The 22903-nt window shown below is 43.9% G+C and overlaps 1 protein-coding gene across 1 annotated transcript in view; it reads right to left on the bottom strand.

Moving 5' to 3' along the window:
• TOP1 (DNA topoisomerase I) overlaps window positions 1-21897 on the bottom strand; it is a 65473-nt gene extending 43576 nt beyond the window's left edge. The window contains exons 1-2 of the mRNA XM_005489983.4: window positions 21735-21897; window positions 21210-21234 (exon numbers count right to left, since the gene is read on the bottom strand). Coding sequence (XP_005490040.1) covers window positions 21210-21234; window positions 21735-21767 — 58 coding nt within the window. The 5' untranslated portion in view covers window positions 21768-21897. The remainder of the gene's footprint in view (window positions 1-21209; window positions 21235-21734) is intronic.
• Window positions 21898-22903: the final 1006 nt, after the last annotated feature.

The raw sequence follows: 22903 nt of genomic DNA, 5'->3' as shown, positions 1-22903 counted from the left end.
GCTTCCTCATTTCATAATGCCATACTTAATGGAAAAGATACCCATTCCAAAAGCAACTTGACATAAAATCTTTTACCAGTGTTTATAAAGATACCTCCACAGTCTACACTGCTAAAGAAATATAAATCCTTAAAACCCTTCTTGAAATCAAATTTAAATAAGTTACTGTGCTATCACAAGCTTATTTCACTTCAGGTGCAGCAGTTGAGGGATGCTGACAATTCAACACTGCACTGTTTCCCTCCACAAACCAGATAAAATTTGAGTTTTATAGTATAGTATATTTACTGCAAAATAACTAAACTAACTGTGACTAAGCACAAGTGGAATACACAATGCAGCTCTTTACTGCAGTCATTCATTTTCCAATCTTAAAAAAAAATGTAAAAATGAAGTTATGAAAACTCAAAAAGGGAGCCTGGAGAAGTACAGCAGAACAACCCAATAGTTTTTCCTTTCTAGGGCAGGAACTTTATTACGAAAAGTAAAACTCCTCCAGAGAGCATTCTTCGTTTTTCTAAGGCCTCACATGAAGGAATATAGCACAACTGAATAGATTTGAGTCTATTCATTTCCCAAACTATATTTACTCTAGAGACAAAACCTGTTTTGAGCTGAGCCAGAATTGACCACACCACATTGTACCCAATTCTGCAAAAGCTTGAAAACAGAGTACTTTTGATAGAAACAGAGTAAAACCAATGATCTCACAACCCCTCTCCACACTTCAGCAGTTACTTGAGGCAAAAGATACTGCAGGGCCAGACAGATATTATTATGTCTTTTTCCTTAAAAGGACTGGTCTGGGAAACTTGGCTTCAGAACAACACAGACCCCTTAGACACTGCATTCTTCATTAATCTTGTCATTTGAAGGCAGTATTCCTTGCTTTTGAATAGAGGGAAAAGAAGAAAACAATAGAATGACTTGGTGATGAATCTTCACAGGAGAACAGAGAAAGGTGGATAGAGAATTGTGTCCAGCCATTCTCAGTCCTTTAGAACAGCTCCACCAACTTCTCAAGAAGTTCCCCTAAGCTCCAGTTTTAGTATGCAAACAAAGATATTACACAAAGTTTTCAAAATGAAATCAATGCACCTCTTGCTCCACTGAAACCTCAGGACAACTTCAATCCAAGGAAGAGAGGTAAAACAATGTGCCAGCCCTGCTGACAGGGACAGCACATGGTGGCCACAGGACAGGGCAGGCTCGTGTTTAACTTGTCCATACCCAAACATTAAAAGCTGATCAGGGAGATGTTAAGGATGCCAGAAAAAAACCTGACTGATCACTCCTACCTTGTGTGACTGGAGCCTCTGGGAGATGAAGTTAATCTGAAGCAAATGTCACTGCTGCCATTTCATCAATCTCACCCAGACTGCAGAGGCTCAGGAGGCAAAGCAAGATGTGTTTTAAAAGCCTCTTGAGAAAGAGGACAGACACTCTTAGTGCACATGTTTTGAGCCCTTCTTGAAATTATTTTTCAGCCACACTGGATTAATTGCTTATTTTTTGTGCACCTCACTTTTTCACCTGCTGGGGAAATAGCTAATACTCTGTGGGTAATTAATGCTTAAGTAATTGAGATAGCTGTGTGGCATACAGGGATGCTGACCTTAAGAAACTGCTACACTACAGGCATCCTGCAACAAAACAACTACTGGTGTAGGCAGAAGCAGCAAGTTTAATGACTTGTCAGCACCTTTTACATGGCCTCTTCCCAAAGAGGTGGAATGTTCACATATTCCCATTCCACAGCAGATCTTAGTTGTTGTAACAAATGCATAAAATCACTGCAGTAAAATTGCAGTAGACAACATTACACAAAGAACAAGTCCAAGGAAGCCTTATAAAGCATGAAAATACATGTTTGATCAGTACAGAAAGGCTAAATTAATAGCTGCTTCTTACACATGCCAAAGGGCTCCCGACCGAGAGGCAACAATGAAGTTTCAATCCATTATTTGCATTCAAAACCAAAAAAGTTCCATGTGAACAGAAACATGTGTTTCCAGGGATTCCCGAGATGTAAAACATTCTCCTGTAATTGTATATATAAGAGTCAGAGACTGAAACCCATTAGTATGTTTCCACTAACAAAGCAGAATAAAACAGAACAGCAAATTAAAACTTCAGGGAATGACCAGTGCCAGTGAGCAGCTTAAAATGCTGCCGTGCTGGCATGAAAAGAGTAGAGTCCAGAGTAGTCTCCTAAGGAACCAAAAGCAAACCCATTCTTGTCTCTAGTGATATTTATTCTTATAAAGCTACACTCATATGAGTGCAAATACTTATTTTCCATTGCCTCCTCCATTCAGAACTGGAGTGCCTTCCCTTACTGGGGTAGAAATGGTTTCAGCAATTTTTCCTACTGCTTTATGAGTCTGCAACCACATGAATAAACAAAGTTCTGCACTGCATGTCCATTTTTTAAAAAGAAGCAAAAGTAAGACACATTTAACAGCCATAGCCCACACTCCTGCACATCAGGAGGCTGGGATGAGGCAGAGAGTGGGATCTAAAGAGCACAAGCAGATCTGAGAGAAACAAGTTTAATCATAGTTACCTCTGAGGTTTCAAAAGCCTTACACATATTGTAACTCCATCTGCATCCCCATTTGCTAATACACAAATATACAAGACTGGAATCCTGAAGGACTTACAGGTACATAAAGTGACTGTGGCTGAGCACAAGCAGCTGTTACAAATCAACAGGACGGGGAAAAAGGAGTTGATAAAAGCAGGTTCCTTGTGGATTTCAGGTCTACTAATACTGAAAACTTTTACCACACCATCTAATCTCAGGCTTTTCCAAATTCTCCCCCACTTCTTCCCTCTTGCGCAAAACACAGCCAACATAACCGGCACGGCAGGACAGACAGACTCACCAGGAAAGCCTGGACAACTGTTCACAAACCAGTCTGGCACCCAGGGCTGTAAAACTAGCTTAAAATTATGAAAGAAGGTAAAATTTCAGGGCATTCAAATAGATAATGCAAGGGGGACTAATCCTATTTTCAGTCAGAAAGAAACCAACCTTTAGCACAGATCCACAGCTTAGCGCACAAACTGTCGCGCGGTGCTGTCACACAAAATCTTTTCTCAGGAAGAGACAAAGGGAGGGATGTACCCACCACACCGAGGGATGTGTGTGCAGAGACAGAGAGAAACGGAACTGCCAGGGTCACCCAGAGTGGCTGAGGAGGAAGAAGCAGGGGCACACACCTCTGGAGAGCCAGGGCAGAAGGTGAGCAAACAGGGCAATCCCAACATTTACAGCCCTGTTTAGACTTCGGAGCTATCAGGGACTGCAGGAGATAACCTATTCCGTACTTCATTATCTAAAGCAAACGCCTTTTTTTATTAACCCTTATCTTTCTGGTTTGCAGGATTTTTTTCTTTTAAGAGCTCTTGGCAAACCATTTTGGCTGCAGAATTTTGGGGACAATATCAGTCCCTTCTCAGGAGGGATGTGCTAAGCCAGGTGGACTGAAACACCAAGTGCACACACACCAGAGGAACTTTACCTCTTTAACTCTTTGGCTGCTTCCAAGCTGGAAGAACCTGAGCTGAAGAACCAGTGCTCAGCTGCAGCACAAGCAGCAAGCCTAGACCACCAGCACAGCATGTAGTGACATTGCTGCTGCCTCATTGCAGACAGGTAGGTGAGAGCTGGATCACCTTTGGGAGAATTTTGGCAAAGAATTGCCCCAGGAACAGCTCTGAGAGTCACTTCAACAGACTGGGTCAAGAGCAAAGAGAACCTTTTGGTGCAATCTGTCACAACTTTGCACTGCAGACGAGAACTTCGTGTTCTGAACAGCACCCGCACACTGAGTCAGTGCCCCCAGCACAAGCTCCTCCCGCCTCCGAATGCTCTTTACACCATCATTAGCCTGGAAAGGTGCAAACAGCACAATTTGTGATGCAAAGGGAAAGGCTGATTACTGCATGCAAACTTACAAGGTGAGCCAGGAGAAAACAGGGGCAAACAACGACAATTCCTAGTCCTTACATGATAATAGAGACTTCAGCCTATATATCAACCTATATTTTAAAAATAGCCTGATATTATTTTGGGGTGAAGTTTAAAAACTGTAGTAGATTACAAGAAGACGGCTGTGTTGTCAGGAGTAATCACCCTGCAATGATGTCAACTAGAAAAACATTTTCTCTTGCTGGCTGAGTAAATCACCGCTGTACTTGGATTCATGGAAAATAAGTTTTTTGTAAAGACTACCTGAAATCACAAGAGTGATGTCCCAAGAGCAGCTCACACAGAGTCTGTGTTCACACCAACACCACTCAAGGACAGGGCTGTGGTCTGTTTGACTGTCCTGGGTTTAATCCAGAACAAGGGCTCCCCCAAGGAAAAATTCAACAGATCAGGGGGAAAAAAACCAAGCAAGTTGCATTGAACTGCCTCTCCTGCAGCAGTGGATGGCCAGGCAGGCCATCCTGTGTGAGCAGCCAGGATCCCACAGTTTATACTCGTGGGAGTGGTACATGCTCAGCGTCCTCAGGGAGAGGCTCTAATGGCATTTGCTCACAGCCTTTTATTAACCAAGCCTTGACAGCTCGGCGTGGCTTCGGCCAGTGCTGGGCTCCTGCTTGCTGTAGGGAGGCAGCACCCTTGGGAACAAGCCTCTGCAATGCTTGCTTTGACAGTGTAAACTGAATGCACAAGACAAAAAAAAAGTGGCTGGTAGAAGCTTTAAATCTACCAAGCAACACCACTGCTTTGTGCACCAGTCAGATTATTCTCCTATTTGTTTAATATCATTCCCATTAAGCTGAACTGATGGGGGGTAGCAGGGCCAAAGTCTTAGAATAAATTTGTTTCAGAAGACTGAGAACTTATTTTTATTACACATGAGCAGGTTCCTCACTGTAGGAGCAACTCCCACAATGATCCCAGACAGGATTTTTTTGGTTGGGCCTTTTTTTTCCCCTTTTATTTACAGTGATTCCTTTTAAGTGTAGGGCTGCACTGGATGGATACAGCCCGATTTCACCTCTGTCCCCATTGTGGGTGAGTTAATTGATCACTCACCCACAAGAGGCCAATTCCAGCAGTGTCTAGAAGCATTTTATCAGAATCAGCCTTGCCACAAGTCCCATTCTCAAGTCAAGGGAGGGAATGCAATTCCCCTGCCTTAAGGGGATCTCACCACAATTAGCATACAAGGAGAAATCTGATTCCAGCTAAAACACACAAGAAAGTAAACACAACGTAAATGTTTAATGACACTTGAGATTTCTACACTTCTGTACTCTGGAGTCTTCTGAAGCAAGGGAAAGAGGGTGCAGAAAGAAGGATCAGCAGAGCAGTGTAGGACACAGTAGTTTTAAATGCAATATTTTAATAAGTAGCTGCACTAAATTCCACTGGAAGTCTTCAATTTACAAAATGTTACTTTAAGCCACTGATTTTAATCTCTTCATGCAGCTGTAATCTGTTTATTATGTTAAATCCAGGCCAAATCTCACTAGTTGACAACTGTTACATCACACCATTACAAATACCTGAATATAAAGCATAACCTATTGACACAGGATAAAAGGCTGTGGCTACATTATTATGCATGGTACACTCCTAGCTTCTTCAATTAAAAAACTCCATGCAATGTATTATCAGTTTGCTGAGGGTTTTTTTTTTGTTGTTGTGTTTTGTTTGCTAGGTTTTTTTTTTCCTTTTCATTTTTAAAAAACTAATAGCTGGCATCTCTTCATGGAACACACAGTCAACATTTTGAGATTCTACTCCATGAAAAACTCAAATCTGCCTTGAATAAGACATGAAGGGGAGGAAATGTTTATGTAATTTGTTTCCCATCTAAAAGAAAGCAAGCATACTCCTCAAAAACTGAACTGAATCAATTCTGGTTACCTTGTGCCTCAATTTTAAGAGCAGTCCTTTCTTTACCTACACAGAAATAACCAGTTGTGGAAACAGCTTTTTCTTTTGAGATTTCAAATGCCCTCCACTACCACAGTCACTAAATGAGCTGTTTAAACCAAAGGAAATAGGTTGCAGGTGCAGAGTGTCATCAAAAGTTCATTTATCACTACACTTCAAACCCCAAGTGCTCCCATCATATCAGAGCTTCTGCAACATAATCACATTCTCTACTTTCCAGTATTCTGAACATGGAACCTGATATTTTTAAAATGTTCACTGGTGAGAGGGGTAGAAACATGCTTGAAAAACTATGAGCACTACAGAAGCGACCATAAAGATTCAAGGCTCTATTATTTCTCTTTAATATAACCTAAAGTGAGAAACCCAAGTTATAAATCTTATTTTCACAGGTATTCCAATGCATTAGGAAATATTTATTTCCACTTGATTATTTTATAGCAGAAATAGGCAAAGGAAACAAGATGAACATCTAAGACTATTTACATCTCATAATTTATTCCTGAATGATTCAGCTCTAATGCTATGAAATATTTTGAAATTTCTTGGCTGCCAGTTTTATATATGTTGAGACAATTTTTTTAAAGTTATGATAATTTTTACTAGAGTCAAAATTGAATCAATACATCTATTAAAATTTATTATCAATTTTACATGAATGACTAATATCAGCATGGAAGCTGCAGCCACTCCAGCTGATTTAGCAGTTTGCTCTCACACAAAGAGCCCAGAGCAGCAGCTGCACCATTTCCTCCTGTCCTGATCTCCCAAATATTTCAAGCCTGTGCTAGACAAAAGCACATGTGGGAGTGAGAGCACTGTGCAGGTATCCAGCAGAGCCAGGCTCACTCTCCTCTGAGCAGGTTCAGCTTTACCCAGGAGTGCACAGCAGCCCCAGCAGTTTCTGAAACTGCAACCCCCAAATACATTTAATCTGTTTGAGTTTCCAAGCATTTCAGTGACATTATTCTGCAAGTTTAAAAGTGTACCACATTATTTTTGAACTAGCAATTATCTTATTTCCTGAACTCCAGTCTCCAGCAGACCAGGGAAAATTTGCTCATTTTCCTGTGGTCACAACTGCGACCTGTGATCACCTTTTACTTGATCCTCTCAAATGTAAAAAGGCTCCAGCAGTGAAAGCCTGGAGCCTTCTGCTTTCATTAATGGGCTGTGTAATATTAACAGGGCCCATAAGTGGGGAAAGCTGCATGACAAGTAGCCCTAATATCAGAAGAAAGAATAATGTGATCAACCTATTCTGAAAATTAGCAAACAACATGAGATACTTAATTTCACTCTCAAAACTAAGCAGCTGCTCCAACAGATCGACATACTCCTGAAGAAACGTGTTTAATAAAACTGAGAAACAGTTTTAAGTAACAGCTTGTAACAGGAATACTTTTCTTCTCCTGATGTTGTACTAAATACCCCAAATTTGTTGGATACAATGTAAGTTCAACCTGGTTCCTAAGTAGGAGGTAAAGCAGTGCAGTAGTCTCTGCTCAAGAAAGGATCTACAAGCAGAGAAACAGTTCAGCACTAGGTTTTCACAACAAGACTTTGGAGTATGAGTTACTTGAGATCAAAATATAGACCAAGACATTGTCACTGCAGTCACTGTGACAAGTACTGGAATCCTGTTGCACTTCACAGTAAGACAGCTAACCCTGACAGAGAAACTGCAATTTTCCTTTTTAAGTGAAAGCTAAAAGCACGGACAAGTAAAACAAGGAGGTAACTTGCTAATACCAAGCATGATATGCTAAAAAACCAAACAAAAAAACCATCTAACTTTGCTACTATGTAAAGTCTACAGTTAAGGTCATGCCCAGCATTTGTTCCATAACAAAGTGTTTTATGAACTACGGGCACATCTGATGTACAAGGGTGGATTAAGTGCAAGGGAAACTGCAGGGACCTACAGGGAAGGAACATCTTCTGACTCTTGGTGTACAAAGATGCCTGACAACATAAGTCTGTGCTTTTTTGGAGTACCAATCTCCCCAAGTAATTGGATTTGAATGTAACTAAACCCATTCAGATGACAGGATCTGGGAAATCACATACCTGTAGTTAGCAAAGTGCTGAATACACCACCTAGTAGTATATACACACTGTAGGAATACCTGGCAGTGATGGGGAAGAGACAGGAAAGATTTAAAAAAGAGCCTGAGCTTACAGAATGAGGAACTGAACAAGTGCCCCTGACACTTGCTGACCAAATGACAGCACCTTCAGACCTGGATATAACAGACCTGTCATAAACCTAGAAATGACAAATCTGCATTAATTCTTGAACCTTCAAACACTCCATGGATGCTTAGAAGAAAGTCCTTCTGAACACCTTATCTTTCCTGAACTGAAAAGCAGTGGAAAACTTACTTGTCTGGCCTCTGGAGCTACTATGATAAAGATTAAAATACTTGTTTGTAGTCTATGTACTACAATAATTTTTAAATACTTTTCTTAGTACTGGAGAAAAACAAAGTCAGGACATATTTGACTCTGGTTACCTATGGAGCTAATTGCTGAAGACTAATTCCAAACCTCTGCTGAAATTAAAATGTTAATACACACAAAAAGACTATATAAAAATTTATCTTATAAAAAAAAAAATCACACACTAACAAATTCCCTTTGGAATTCAAGTTTTCTTACTCTGGATTAGAGTCTGACCATGAGGCTCCTGTTCCAGGGTAAATGGATGGGGGTATTCAAAAAAAGTGAGAAAAAACACAAAAACTTAAATTAAAACCAAACTAATTTTGCCCTTAATAAATGAAGCTCACATCTGTTTTGAACACTGTTTCATGCTATTGTGAAATACAGCTACAGGGGACTTCTTTCACAAAACAGTGCTCCACAGCTCATTCCCTACAAAGGAAACCATTTAAAAATACACCCTAACTTCAGCACACAAAGATTTAGCTCTGATCCCTCAGAAACGTGGCCATGGTGTCAGCATCGTTTCACATTCTCACCAAGCACACTGAGCAGCATGGGCACAGCCCAGGCACAGACTGGCTCCTGGGACATGCAGTGCCCCTGCTGAACTCCCCATCCCTGCTGGCAGCAGCCATGGACCCAGCGTGCTGAAGTGCACCCAGACCAGATTCAGCTGGTGTGCACACAACACTGGCAGCTTTGAAGGAAAATCTATCAGATTCTTGAAAGAGGCAAGTATTGCCCAGGATGAGTGCTGCAGGAGAGGCCCACTCATGAACACAGGGATGGAGAATTTTAACTCAGGCTATGGTTCAAATGTAAATTTATGTTTTGCTGTGCACAGACAAGCTCATGTTTTGACAGTGATGTGGAACAAAACCATAAACTGACGATTCTGCATCAGTGGACAGAAGTCACAACAACAGGGCAGGACAGGAAGGAAGGGGAAAATGTGTTAGACAGAAAGCAGTGCTTCCAGAACAACTTTACACCTTCACTTCTGAAACAAGAAAATGATGCACTTGCCAGTTCAACTGCTTCTGCCTTTTGCCCAGGATTCAATTTAAGAATTAAATTACTGGGATAGCCTTCACCTTATTGCCAGCTGCAGCCTCCATCTACTGCAAGACAAGCTATAGACTGGGGAAAATAAAACTACACCGTGCTGGGCTCTCCCAAGACCTCATGCTGACAACTAAAGCTGCCAAGCTGTACTTTTTATATCTGTATGATTACAACAGCCTAAAACCCAGGAAGCAGCTTCCTTTAGACTCAGGTGATGCTGAATAAGCCCACTGGATGATAAAAGAAAGACACTGTTTATGACAGCTACCAAAACCCAGAGAGCAGCATATTTTAAATTAGAAGACTCTATCTACTCATAAAAACAGGTATTTCAAGGACAGCCTGCTTATGCTCCCTAATGAAGGGCAGGTGACATACACAGCTATGATAACATGACTCAGACAAGGTGATGGCTCCTCTGACCGTCTTCCAGGAAGAGGGCAGGAGGAGAGGAGATTGCAAAAGTGTAAAAGGCTCTTGAAAAATGCAAATGTTTTCCACATTCATGTCCAAAGGTATCCTGGACAGCTGGAGAGATGTCCCATCTGATGGAGCAAGACAAAGTAACCCAAACACCTACACACTTCTAGGATGACAACTTGTGAGCATCAGAGTTAACAGCACTGACATTCAGACTCTGATTTGTGCCAGTGCTTGCTTACTGCAGAGATGGATGGAGATGACACCTACAGAGGGATTGGGCAACGCTGCACAAGTGAATCAAGGTCACTGTTGTTATGAGTTCATCTCACACCACATTTCTGTCCACATGAACCAACTGCCCCTGGCTGTCTGGCTGCTCATGCTGGGCACAGGAACACAACCTGCACCTCACCTTTTCTACTGCAGAAAGCACTCAGAGTTTTGCTCCGTATCCCTGAGGTGCTCTGTAAACCACACTGCAAGAATCTCATCTTCAGCCAAAACCCAAGTGTTGAGGGGAAACACCAGCTAGGAAAGATAACTCTGATCCACACATCAAAGGGTTTGCTGTGCACAAGCAGCATTACCACAGATACAGCACATTTTAACAGCCTCAATGACATTCCCAGTCCTCAAAAGAAAAGCAGGCTGCCTTTTATTCCCCATCTGGTGGTCATTAACTCTGGAGAACAAACCTCAGAGTACGTCACTAGCTCTCCTCCATCCCTCCATTTTGTACATGCTGCTTGTGTTGCAATGAATCATCCCCTTCCCATGGATCTCCAAAGAGCTCCAGCTTCCCTTTTCCCAAAAGGCTGGATTAAACAGGAGAGTGCTCGTCTGACTTGTAAGGTGCCTTCCTAAGTCAAGTTTAAACCAGTACCTGCCCAGCCCAGCTGTTTTATCTTTCCAAAAACTGATCTTACTCACACACTCACCAGCATTCACAAACTGGGAGAAGACATAATTTGCTCTTCCTATTGCTCCAGGCCCAGCTGGGAGACACTCATAGCAAGGTGGCTGTATGGTGCAAGAGACTGACGTACCTGATACCAGAACCCTGCACACAAACCAGGAACACACTGTCTTGTCTCCCTATTGCAAAGTGATTTCATTAATTGCAGAACCTTCCACACAACATTTCTAATTTGTTCTGTATCATTAAGTATTCGTAAAATAACACAGTACCACAGAAAAAAATGCCCACCCTAGTCCCTGAGATGAGATTTGCATATAACAATATGCTAAAACTGCAGAAGCTCCTTTTTTTAATACTGTGTGCTGCCCTTTGATAAGCACCTCAGTCCTAAGCTGGAGAAGGAATTAAAAGTCAGAAGCAAGTGTCCAAGGTGGAACTGAATCTCCATCCTAGCCAGACAGCTTTACATCTATTTCTGTGCTGGAAAAAATCACTCCACTATGTTCTGGTTTCTCCAGCTCTGAGAAGAGCATGGTACTCCCTCTTTCCCCATTGTGCTGCCTGTTTAAACAATATGGCCTGAGGACAAGATAACAATGTACAGCACAAATGACCTTAAACCCAGACACAGCATCCATGAGTAACAAAATGTCCCTCCCTGGTGCTTCCTGCCTTCAGCTTCAAAAGAGTCTCTCTCCACATTCAACCCTTCACCCTCATGTCCTGAGCAGAGCACCGAGCACTCCAGACAAGCTGACAGCTGGCAAGGCAGCACTGCACCAAACCAGGAGCTGGAATAAGAATTGCCAACTTATCAGCTACTTATCTCCCTAATGACAGCACAAACTCCATCCACCTGCATCTGCTGCAGGAAGACAGCCTCCCACCTGGTTATCAGGTCCCAAAGAGACTGTATGTAACAGGGGGTTGGTTGGTCTGTCTCCTGCTACTACCTGTGCTTTTCTCCTCCTAAAACTCTGCTTACAAGTTGTACTTAAACCTCAACTCCAGAAATCTCTGCCTTTTACTTAGAAGATCACCATGTTTCTCAACTCTACCTCCAGCTAGTGAAAAATCTGCAATAGCCTCTATAGTTTAAAAGGAAAAAAAGCACTGAAGCATCTTCTCTCCTAAAAGGTCTTTATAAGCCGCCTCTGCAAAACAAGAAAGTGCAACCTCAGAGGAAGAGGAGCAGCTGTTTTGACAAGTCTGGCTCTTGTTCAAATACCAGAATAAGCCTTTAGTAGTAAAATATTGCCATCAATAAAAAGTTCAACTAAAGTACATTGCCCTGGCCCTAAAGTACAGGTCAGCTATTCCATGTTACATGCACAGGAAAAGCTGCTGCAATGTTGTTCAATTGAAAATGTGTGCAGAAGTGACAAATGAAAGAAAAAATGTTCTGGATAACACTCTACAAGTTCATGCTCTCGTGTGTCAGAAGCTGTGTTAGGCAACAGAGCAGAGTATGTGACAAATGCCAGGAAAAAATTAAAAAGCTATCTGCACTTGGGGATTGCTCCATCCCTAGGAATTATTTTCTTGACTTTTTAACTATGAAGCCACATCTCTGGCCAATGTCTAAAAAAACTGTTCTTAAAAATTCTTAAAATTGTTCCCTTTGGACACTGCCACACATCTAGCTGCACCAAACTGACCAGACATTTGGATGGAAACAAGACAACTTCCAATTCCCTGCTGCATATACTGAGTAGTAGAGTGAGCCCAACACTTCAGAAATTCCAAATCCTTTGGTAAAATTTATTTCAGGGCAGCCAAACAGTGGGTTTTAGACAGAAAAGCTGTATGCAGTTTATGCATGTTCAACACCAGATCTCATATTTAATTTTTTCTTATCATTTATTCTTAAACACAGCAAAATATTCAACTACTGAGCTCCTGGATGCCTGCAAAAATTAGTAACACTATGCAAATCAATGACTGGGATTACAAAATAAGCAATACGGAATAAAAGCCACCAGGGTCTTATTTTTAGAAAATCACTGAAAAATAGCATTATGGAAAAAAATGGACATCTTGAAGAAGCAGAACTATGCCTTCATTGAGAATGTAAGAGTATTTCTCCCCCAAATAAAGCTGCACTATGTGCTGAATGCTGTGTGTGTGAAAGAGACTGTCAGCTGTACCCTGCAGCTGATGAGACCTAGCAGGCACTTAGCTAGTTGTCCAAACAACTAAAACATCAGTGTGTTATCAACACTATTCTCATACCAAACCCAAAAGCACAGCACTGCACCAGGAAGAAACTTAACTCCAGCCTGCCCAAAACCAGACACAAGGACATCCCCACCATGAAACATGAGTTTAATGGACATGGCCAAAGATGAGTTACACAGACTGATAAAAATATTTTAGTGAAGCTACAAGTACACTCCAAGCTTTCCTGAGGCAGAAATCAATCTCTCTCCAGTGATGGAAAGATACAGGCAGCTGCAGAATTACTCTGCTGCAAAGCTGAATTCCATGAATGTCCATCTGTCTGTAACATGTCTATGCTGGGCAGAATTATGAAGGAAAATCTCCATCTTTTGATGGACACCATCTCCATCTTTCGAGGTTCAGCATTCTGCAACACTAATAGAGAAGAAAGCCATTGTCTTGCTAACACTCCCTAAAAAGCTCCTTCTCTGACGAAGGTATAAGATAAAAATACATACAGGGACACCCACACAGCTCACAACTGCACAAAGCATATGGCAAGCTTGTGAACATGAACAAATACACTCACGTCAAAAACATCAATAAGGAATAAAAACCTCTACTGATCGGAAGCTCTGTGGGAAGGAACTTTTGTCTCTTTAGGACTGACAGGAGCCTCCAATTAAAACCATTTCCCAACAGTCTGATGCTGTCCCTCTTTACCCTGACATCATCCCAATTTCAGAAGTCAACACCTTCAAACTTAGGAAGGGTTTAAGTACCCCAGGTGGAGAAGCAGGGTGTTTTTCTTGAGGAGACACCGCTGAGGCTGAGTGACAAGCACCTACACTAACTTTCCTGCTGTGCCTCCAGTGAGCCTGCACTGCCCCCCATCCCATCAAGATCAGCACTTCAGACATTTTCCAGCCCCTGCCTCCAAAGCCTCCCAAGACAGGAGTAAGGCATGCTCACTGCTGCCTGTCCTTGGGACTCCTTCATGTTGGGAACAGGCAGATCCAAGCCCAGAGCAGCTGTCAGTGCAAGTCATTCTTCCAAACTGAACTATGCTGCAACCACCTCTGAGAGAAACTGCTCAGACTCAAGCAACAGCCATGAAACAAGGTGAACTTCCCCAGTAGAGTATTTTATTCCAGCAGAGAAACAGGCCTTGAGATGATGGGAAACATCACAGAACTCTGTGATAACTTTAGAAAATTTGTGAGGCAATTCTTACTTGAACTGCTGTCCTTCTCCTACTCATCTTCCCTCATTACAGAACTCCATCTCTATCATTAGTATTAATAGAGAACTAATTGCCAAGGTCTCCCACGTCTCCAAAAGCATCAAGTCTGATCTCCACCAGTTGGAGGATCTCCCAGATTATTGTTTGTTGCAAGGACTGGCACAAAAATGTATTTCCTGCCACTGCTCCTGCTGACACAGACAAGGATTTTTTAAAAATCGTGATTTTTTTTCTCAAAGAAGTTGGAAAATCATTGATACTAAGTACATGTTACAAAAGAATAAATTTCAGGAAGATTGACTACTGCTTCACATTCTCCACTTTCATTCTCAGCTCTGGAGCTCTCAGTTGTTCATCAGCTGAGCAGCTACAGAAGTCAAATTTAGAAACCAAATTTCCACTTGAAAACATGCAGGTATGCTCATATTTCTGAAGCCAAAACCAATTTTTTAATCCTCCTTACACCATACAGGTCACAAGAATCCAAATTTAAATTCACCCTTTCTTTTCTCATCCCCTTCCCAAAGTCCTAACTCTCGCTGTGACACCACAAGACATTACAGCAGTTGCCTAAGATCACTAGTTTAAAAAGCAAGCATTCAAGATGAAAATATTTCCAACTAGAAACCTCATTAAATCCACTGGAACTATTTAGCATTTATGTCAGCCAGGACATTTTGAACAAACGCTGTGCTAAAAATACTGGAGTCTCATACACACCGGGAAACCACTACTACAACGTGCTCAGCTGAGCAGGGAATAGCAGGAGCCTGCAGCAGAAAAGGCTGCTCTGCTCTGCTCTGCCTGGAACAGCCCTTCCACGCTGCAGTAACTCCAGTGTTCAACCATTGATGGACATGGAAGCCACCAGAGCACACACAGAGGACTTGCAGAAGCAGGCAGCTACTGGCAGAGTAAGGACAACACCAACTGGGAACACTTTAAAAGGAGCTCTCCTTATAAATCCTACTGCAGCTATGAATTGGGTTTTACATTTATTTTCTACTGTTTTTTTCAGAAGAGCAGAACAGCAGCAAACTCGCTGCTGAAATCACAGCAAGCTCAAATCCTTCTCTCATTCCCTGACCAGGAGGAATCTGAAATTCTGAAATCTAAAGATGAACCACATTTGAATGCTGACAGTGCTGAAGAGCTCAGAACAGAGAGTCCTGCAGGGAGAAGGTACAGGCAGATGTGTCATATGCTCTGTCAAAAGGGACAGTCCCAGCAATGTAATAAACACTGATTTCAACATCTATCTTCTCTCAGATTTGGAAAGCTAAGACACAGACCTTCAAAAACACAGGCAGAAGCAGCATATATAACACTAAATAGATTTTGCTTCCATGTGTTGGAGTGTGAGGTTTTCTATGAAATGGGGAGCACTATCTATAAAACTGGAAGCCACAAAATCAATTAAATTTAATAAGCCAATAAATATTTGTGAATGTTCTTCAAGGATATGAGAAACTGTATCAGCACAATCAGCTCAAGAGGACTTGAAAGACAAACTGTCCCATCTTGAAAAGCCACAGGAAAAAGAAATCTGCAATGACTTCCTAGGTTAAACTGTGTATCTCTTAAATAGTCACAGCGTCATTAAAGCCCATCCCAGCAGCCGAGTAACAAAAAAGCAGATACACTGTCAGTGCTCCACTGATTTAGCAGAACTACAGCAATTTACAACACCAGGAAGAATCTGACCTGGAGCCTCCCTCTAACAGGGCAGTGGCTTGTGCCATTGCAGCAGGTATTACTTTAACAGGAATCCAGTGAAATCATTAACAGAGGAATTTGAGTCAATGAGATGTTAAGTACTTGCTATAATTACATATTATTGCAGTTTCTGCTGACAGGGCAACTCAGGAGGTTGGAATTCAATGAACTATCTAACGAATATCTGAAGTCACAGTTGTAAATGAAATTAAATCTGATTTGTGCTTGATCACATTTATGAGCTGTGTGTCTAATTTACATGAAGCCATGCAAAAAAAAGCACACTTTTACACCGGTCCCCTGGTTCAAAATGTTTCATGTTTTACAAAGTAAACAAAGAAGCCCTGATAACACATTAATAACAGAGAGTGCTTAACACTGGAGTGAAAGAAGAAACATCTTAAGAAAACCTGCTAGGAGGAAGAAACACACGGGCCATTAACCCCTGAAACACATCTTCCAGCACATTTAAGTAATTCTGCTGAGTTTTAACAAAAACACAAGTTGGCTGCAGCCCCCAGAAACACAACTCCCCTCCCACCAGACATCCTTTAAGTTTTAACCGAAATGCTGAATGTGTCAGAACAATTAACACAACAGACCTCAAGGTCTTTAGCAAAGCCCTTCTGAGGCTTCTGCTGGGGAAAATAAATGCAACCAACTCATGTCGCACATGATAGTGAAGAACAGCTTACCAACAATATGTTTATTTACATTTCTGAGAAGCGTCATGAATGATAAATTTACTTCAGAGTACTCTCACCTATCACAATCTGAAAATTCCCATAGTGAAGCTACACTGTCATATCCTAACAAGCCCTGAGAGAGATTGCTGTGAACATATTGAAAATCAATGCAAAAACAAAATTAAGAAATTTTGCAGAGATTGGCATCTTATGTAAAATACTTCTGAAATTTAAAAAAAAAAAATCTAAGTGGTTGCAGACTTAAAACTCCCCAAGTATTGTTCTGAGGCTGTGGGCAGCACTTCCCACAATGCAGGCTCACCACCAGCACTGCAGTCTGGAGCGAAGGCAGGGAGCCATGCAAGGAAGGAACAAGCTACATTCTTCTGGGTTCTCATCTCCACGTATCACAGAAAAAGCAAAGGAAATTTTCAGCAGAGATATCAATCTGCACCTAAATACTATTAATTACCTTTTGTACTTTGGATCCCTTGCCAAACGTTTGACATTTAAAGCATTCCTGAGACGTGTTCCCAGGGAACTTAAAAGACAGTTTCTCCCTGCCATGTCACACACACACAGAGCACAGGCAGTGCCTTCACACTTCCTAAATCCGTGCAGTTTGTTTAGCACAGTGGCTCTAACAGCAGTGCTAAGGTACACACAGCCCTGTGCCAGAAGTGGCCCTGCTCTCCTTCAAAAAACTCTCACCCATCCAGAAGGCGCCGGCAAAGGCAGCAGCAAGGAAGCACAAATCTGGTCTCTAACAGACTGTTTCACAACCACTGAGAAATCCTAAAGATCTCTGCTATGTTGCTCTACAGTTTGTTAGCATTTAAATCACCCACACCTCTTATTGCACAGCTCTGTCATCCATGAAACATGAATTTAATGCAAAACACAAAACGTGCTGAAATTCCTTAACTTGTAAGGCATTTGGTTCAGCACTCCTGTTATTTAATTTGAATTTCCCTCTTGCTCATTCCTTCGTGTTGCCAGCCTGATAAATACACAGATGCCTCACGAGTGCTTGGGCCAACAAAAAAAACCTGCCAGTTCCTGATAAGATGCTGCAGCAGTAAAGGCTTCAGTTTTTTTCTCAAAAAAAAATACTCACTGTTAAAGCAAGCCCCTCCTTCTAACATGTTTGAATTGCAGAAGCCACCTCTGTGAGGCTGGACAAATTCACACTTGACTCCTGTTAATACACTGTAATGGTTACTCCAGTGATACTTGACCTCAAATTGCATCTTAACATTACTGGCCAAATCAAGTGGAAGCAAAAAGCACTGCTTGGGGTGATGTCCTCAGTCTCCACACTGAGCACTTCAGGATTTTACACAAGTTCTGATCACAGGCTGCTGAGCAGCCAAAGCATTAATAACAGTTAGTAGAATTTAGTAGTTTTGCAATTCAATTTGATTATTTTGCAAACAAAAGTAATCTTTATCTAGTGCACTCTGCAAACACAATGGGAGAGCTCAAAGTCAAGATAAATTGCTTTTAGTCTCGTTGCCCTCAGTAGTAAGAGGTTGTTACATCCAACCTGAGTAACAAAGCTCTTAAAGGCAAAACTCAATAGAATCCAAATCTGTGGAGGTGGGGACATTTTCAGCATCCAAGCTGTAGCTGGAAACAACAATTTTGGACTCCATTTCCCTTCTGAATGCTGAGGACTGCAAGGATGTTACTTGCAGTAAAGGCTGGCTGTTTCAGCACAATACTGCTCTCAGCATGGTGTGCAAACAGGCACTGCTAGGACTGAACATGGAAAATTCTTTGCAATGCGTACGGATACTAAAAATACAGCTAAGGTGAAAAAAATACCCACCACAGCCAAACAGGAGGGAGAACCTGCATATTGAAATGAAATGCAATTACTCAAGTTGGAATTTGCCCAGGACACCCTCGTTTAGAGTGATCTGGCAATTTAATGACAAGAAATAGCCAGGAACACGTATTTACAGCTGGCACCCCTCTCATACCCAGCACTACCCTGCTATCAATGAAATGGGTGTGTAACCAGACCCAGCTACAAGCAGCTGCACCGTGCTGACCTGCAATGGGCAGATCCACCCCACCTACTGCAGCTGCAACAACTTGTGTGACCACAACTCGAGGTAGGGTGTCCACTGACCCAGATAGGAACATTAATAACAACAGGAAGCTTCTAAGTGCTTCAGCTGCCCTATTACTGATACACTAGCCAAAAGTCACCCAAAACACTCTCTACTAACAAAAATGTTTACTGCTGCTACACTCAACACTTAGAATGAGTCAGTACCAGCCCCCAGAAAAACTTCCCCTCCCCCAAATGTGAAGTACAGGAGGCCTAAAAGGAGACTTTGGCTCTACTGTTTAGTGCTGCCTGACAATAATCAAAGTACAAACCAATTCTAAACATCTGGGGGGAAAAAAACCTGGCACTTGGGATTCCTTATCTTTGCCACTAAATAGGATCAAAAATCAAGAAAATAAGAGTGAGAGGCTCAGTGCTGTGCCTGAAGGAGAACTGCTATTCTCATATCTGTGTGTGACAATTCCCAAGGCACCAGTGCAAAGAGCTCCTGAGCAGGGGAAACCAGGCTCAGAGGAAGAGAGGTGACAGATTTTCAGGGAGATCAGGGGTGGTCACAAGGTCAGAGAATCCACTGTCTAGTCAGCATTATTCCCTCAGTGAGACTAACAGGGTTACCCATACCTTCCAGTGCTGAAAAGGGTTTTGGGGGTTAGGGGCCTCTGATCAATGACAGTGATGTTACATGACTGTCACAAATAATTACAGTAAGAGAAAAAGGGTGCTGATGCCTGCACTGGTATGGATTTGTTGGGTGTGCTTGATTTACCAGGAATTTGGTTTTTTCATCAAGGTGTCTGACTTTGAATTTCTGGACTGAATTCTTTCAACACATGGTAGAAATAAAAACCACAGGAGTTTTAAGAGCTGTATGACTAAAGCTCTTAGAAGAATAAAACAGCACATGGTCACAATAGAGGAGAAAAATCCCTCTGAAAGGTTCACTGGAAGATGGAGTCAAAAGGTCAAATATACATCACTTCCTCTATGTACAAAAGTACTAAATAACTAAAGCTTACCAGGGAGTATTTTTCCCTAAATAAAGATGATCCTTAGATGAAGCAAGTATATCTAAAATGCTTCAAGAGTTACACCCGTACTCCTTGGGAAATCCACTGCACCCTTTTTTCCTAATAACAATTATTCACAGAGCCCCACTATAAATTCAGAATAGAAATGAAGAGTTCAAAATGTGCATATTTGATACTGTCTGCTCCTGCTGCACACACACAATCACATTCCAATGAACTGACAGAACGAAAGGTGCTCGCAAGCGTAGATCTGTAAATATTTACACGCAGTAGCCTACAAAGCAACCAGGCACGTGGACATCATCCAGAGAAGCATTCTAAAAATTAGTGTAACTATAAGTCAAGCAGATATTTTCAACTCCCTTTTTGTCCTCTAACAACTCAGCAGTCAGGAGACAGCTCAGAGCTCCTCACACATCCCAAAGAGTGACAGTAATACACACACATAAAGGTTGGTTGTATACCCTCAACTCCCTTTCACCCTATTTAAGCCCTTCAATTTGACACCTATCAAATGAGGTAGGCTTGCAATCGGCTTGCTTCCTATAAAAAATAATAAATTATCAGAAAAAGTTAGCAGTCAACAGGCTGATTAGAAAAGATAAAATTGTATGTCTGTATATATATACATGAATATAAATATACATACAGATATGCATATATATTCATATATAAATATATACATATACAAAAAATTATATATCAGTGTATATATATATATTTTTTTAATTACAGGACTCCTGTAAATGTTTCTGAGCAAAATGAAGTTAGCTTGCAAAGTCCCTAAAGTGATGCTGTCTACCTTTCTGGAATTGTCTACACTATGGTCTGTTGGGTTTTTTAAAGTAGGTTTTTATTTTAATTTTAAAAAACCCATCTAACAAGGTAAAGTCACATCATTTAAATAGCCAGGAAGAAAATAAGACAGATCTTAAAATGGATGCAGCAGCTTCTTTTAAAGAGCAACATGTTGCAATCACCTTTCATTTTAGGGGAAGGGAGGGATTCCCTCAAAGGAACAGAGACGGGGAGCAGTGGGGGGAGGGAGCCTGCGATTAAAAAAAAAAAAAAAAAAAAAGGCGACTTGGGATTTTAAATTTTTTTTTTTAACTAAAAACTTTGCTTTCCCCTCGGTTACAAGGGGCTGGTGCCGGGGATGGCGGCCCGGTGCCTCTGCAGAGGCGGCTCGGCGGCAGCTCGGGGAGGAGGAGAAGGAGAGAAAAGCCACAGAGAGAGAGAGAGAAAAAGAAAATGGCGCAGAGACTAAGTCCCGACCGTCGACAAGGCGACTTTCCAGGGAGGAATCGGGGCCCAAAGGCGACCCCGGCAGAGCCGCTGGGCTCGGATCGGGGGCCTGCGGTGCCCCCACTCGGGGCGGCGGGGGTCGGGGGGCCCCGATCCCGGCGGGAAAGGGGCGCTTTTGGCAGCTCGATGGGAACAATGGGGCCGGTGAGCGCGGAGCCGGGACTTAGTCTCTGGGACGCCATGTCTGTGCGAGGGGCGCGCCGGGGCCGCACTCACCGTTCGCTCGGAAATCCGCCTCGATCTGCGGGGAGAGCACACAGGGACACACCGTCAGCACGCCCGGCTCCGCGGCGCTCCCGGGGACCCCCACCCCCGCCCTCACCCTCATTTTTATAGGAATTAAGTACTAAATGGGAAAAGCCCGGCGCGATGCGGAAGGTGATGGGGGAACCGGTGAAGCGCCCCCCCGGCCCCCGCACGGCTCATGAGGGGACCCCTCCCGAGCCCCCCAAAGGGGAGCGAGCCGGGGGAGCGCGGCAGGCGCCCCCTCCCCTTGTCCGCCCAGCCCGGGGGTCACACGCGGGTCCCCGCTCCCACCGCCCCCCATCCCACCGCGGGGGGACACGGGGGCTGACAGGGCTCTGCCCACACTTATGGGGGCGGCCATAAGGGGGCACGGTCCCCCCGCTGGGGTTACGGGGGGTGGCGAGGCGGCCAGCCCAGGGCCGGCACGGCGAGATGCGAGCACCGCGGCGGGGGTCCCCCGGGAGCGCGCCCCGCGGGCGGGCACGGGGCGCTCACCTGGGAATCGTTGTGCAGCTGGTCCCCGCTCATGCCGGAGGCGCGGGCGGCCGGGCGGAGCGGGAGGAGCGGCGGGCAGAGGAGCGCCGGGCGGAGCGGGACGCGGGGAGCGCAGCGCGGTTGTGTAACAGACTAAGTCCCGGTTTCGGCGCTCTGCGCAGGCGCGGCGCCTTTTAAAGCGACGGGGAGAGGACTGACGGGCAGGGGGCGGGAAGCGGCCGCGCGAGTATTTGCATCCGAGCCACGCCTCCAGAGCCGGCATGATTTGCATGCGGGCCACGCCCCGTCGGCATGACCGCTCCGACCCGCTGCTCCCCCCACCGTGCGCTACGCCGGCTCGCTGCTTTACATATCCGGTCCCGCCCCTTCCCCTCCCTCATCCAATGGCGCGGCAAAACCCGGCACTCATTTACATGTGAGACCCCGCCCCCTCCCCGCGGCTGCCCGGCCCGGTGCATTGTGTAAGAACCCGTGCTGCTCCGTGCGCGCAGCGCGCATGCGCCACCTCCCCGCCCCGCCAGCTACATTTGCATACAAGTCCCGCCCCCGCCCGCAGGCCCCGCCCCTAGGGCCGCATGGCGGGCGGGCTGCACTGAGGGGGAGGCGTTTGCGCTGCTCCCCGCGATAACCCCACAGCGACGGCCCCGCAGCTCCCGGATTCTGCTGGCTATGGGGCCCTCGGGGCTTCTCCTGTCCTGAAGTCCCGCCGCGCCAGACCCCCCCATAGGCACCACCGCATGGGCAATTAGAGCATTTCCTAGTGAGAAGAGGCGAGCGGGTGCGCGCCCCTGTCCCGCAGACCCCACGTTATCACTGTCTGTTATCGGTATTGCTGACCCCTCACTGTCCGCCTCCGCACGCCACCGCACCGGGCTGGAGTGCGGGGGCCGCAGGAAGCACGGGGAGATGCTGAGCGGGGGAGATGCAGATCAGGCAGGTTTGGGCTCACTTGACTCGTTTAAGTCAAGGACAGCACTGGTGCATTGCATACAAAAGCATTAAAAAGGGATCAGCCCGCAAGGTTTTTCTTCTGGCATCAGCAGGCTCTTAGAATTTCTTTCTCCTGCAAGAAATGGAGGGTAAAAGGGGGCCAAAGCTTTATTTTCTTTAAGGTAATGTGATAATGAAACACGTGCCTGCCTAGAAAAACATCCCTCCTTCCTCAAGGC

Source organism: Zonotrichia albicollis, chromosome 17 (assembly GCF_047830755.1).
Source record: "Zonotrichia albicollis isolate bZonAlb1 chromosome 17, bZonAlb1.hap1, whole genome shotgun sequence".
NCBI classification, from domain to species: Eukaryota; Metazoa; Chordata; class Aves; order Passeriformes; family Passerellidae; genus Zonotrichia; species Zonotrichia albicollis.
Note: the sequence above shows the minus strand (reverse complement) of the source record. Positions and strands in the feature narration are given on the sequence as shown.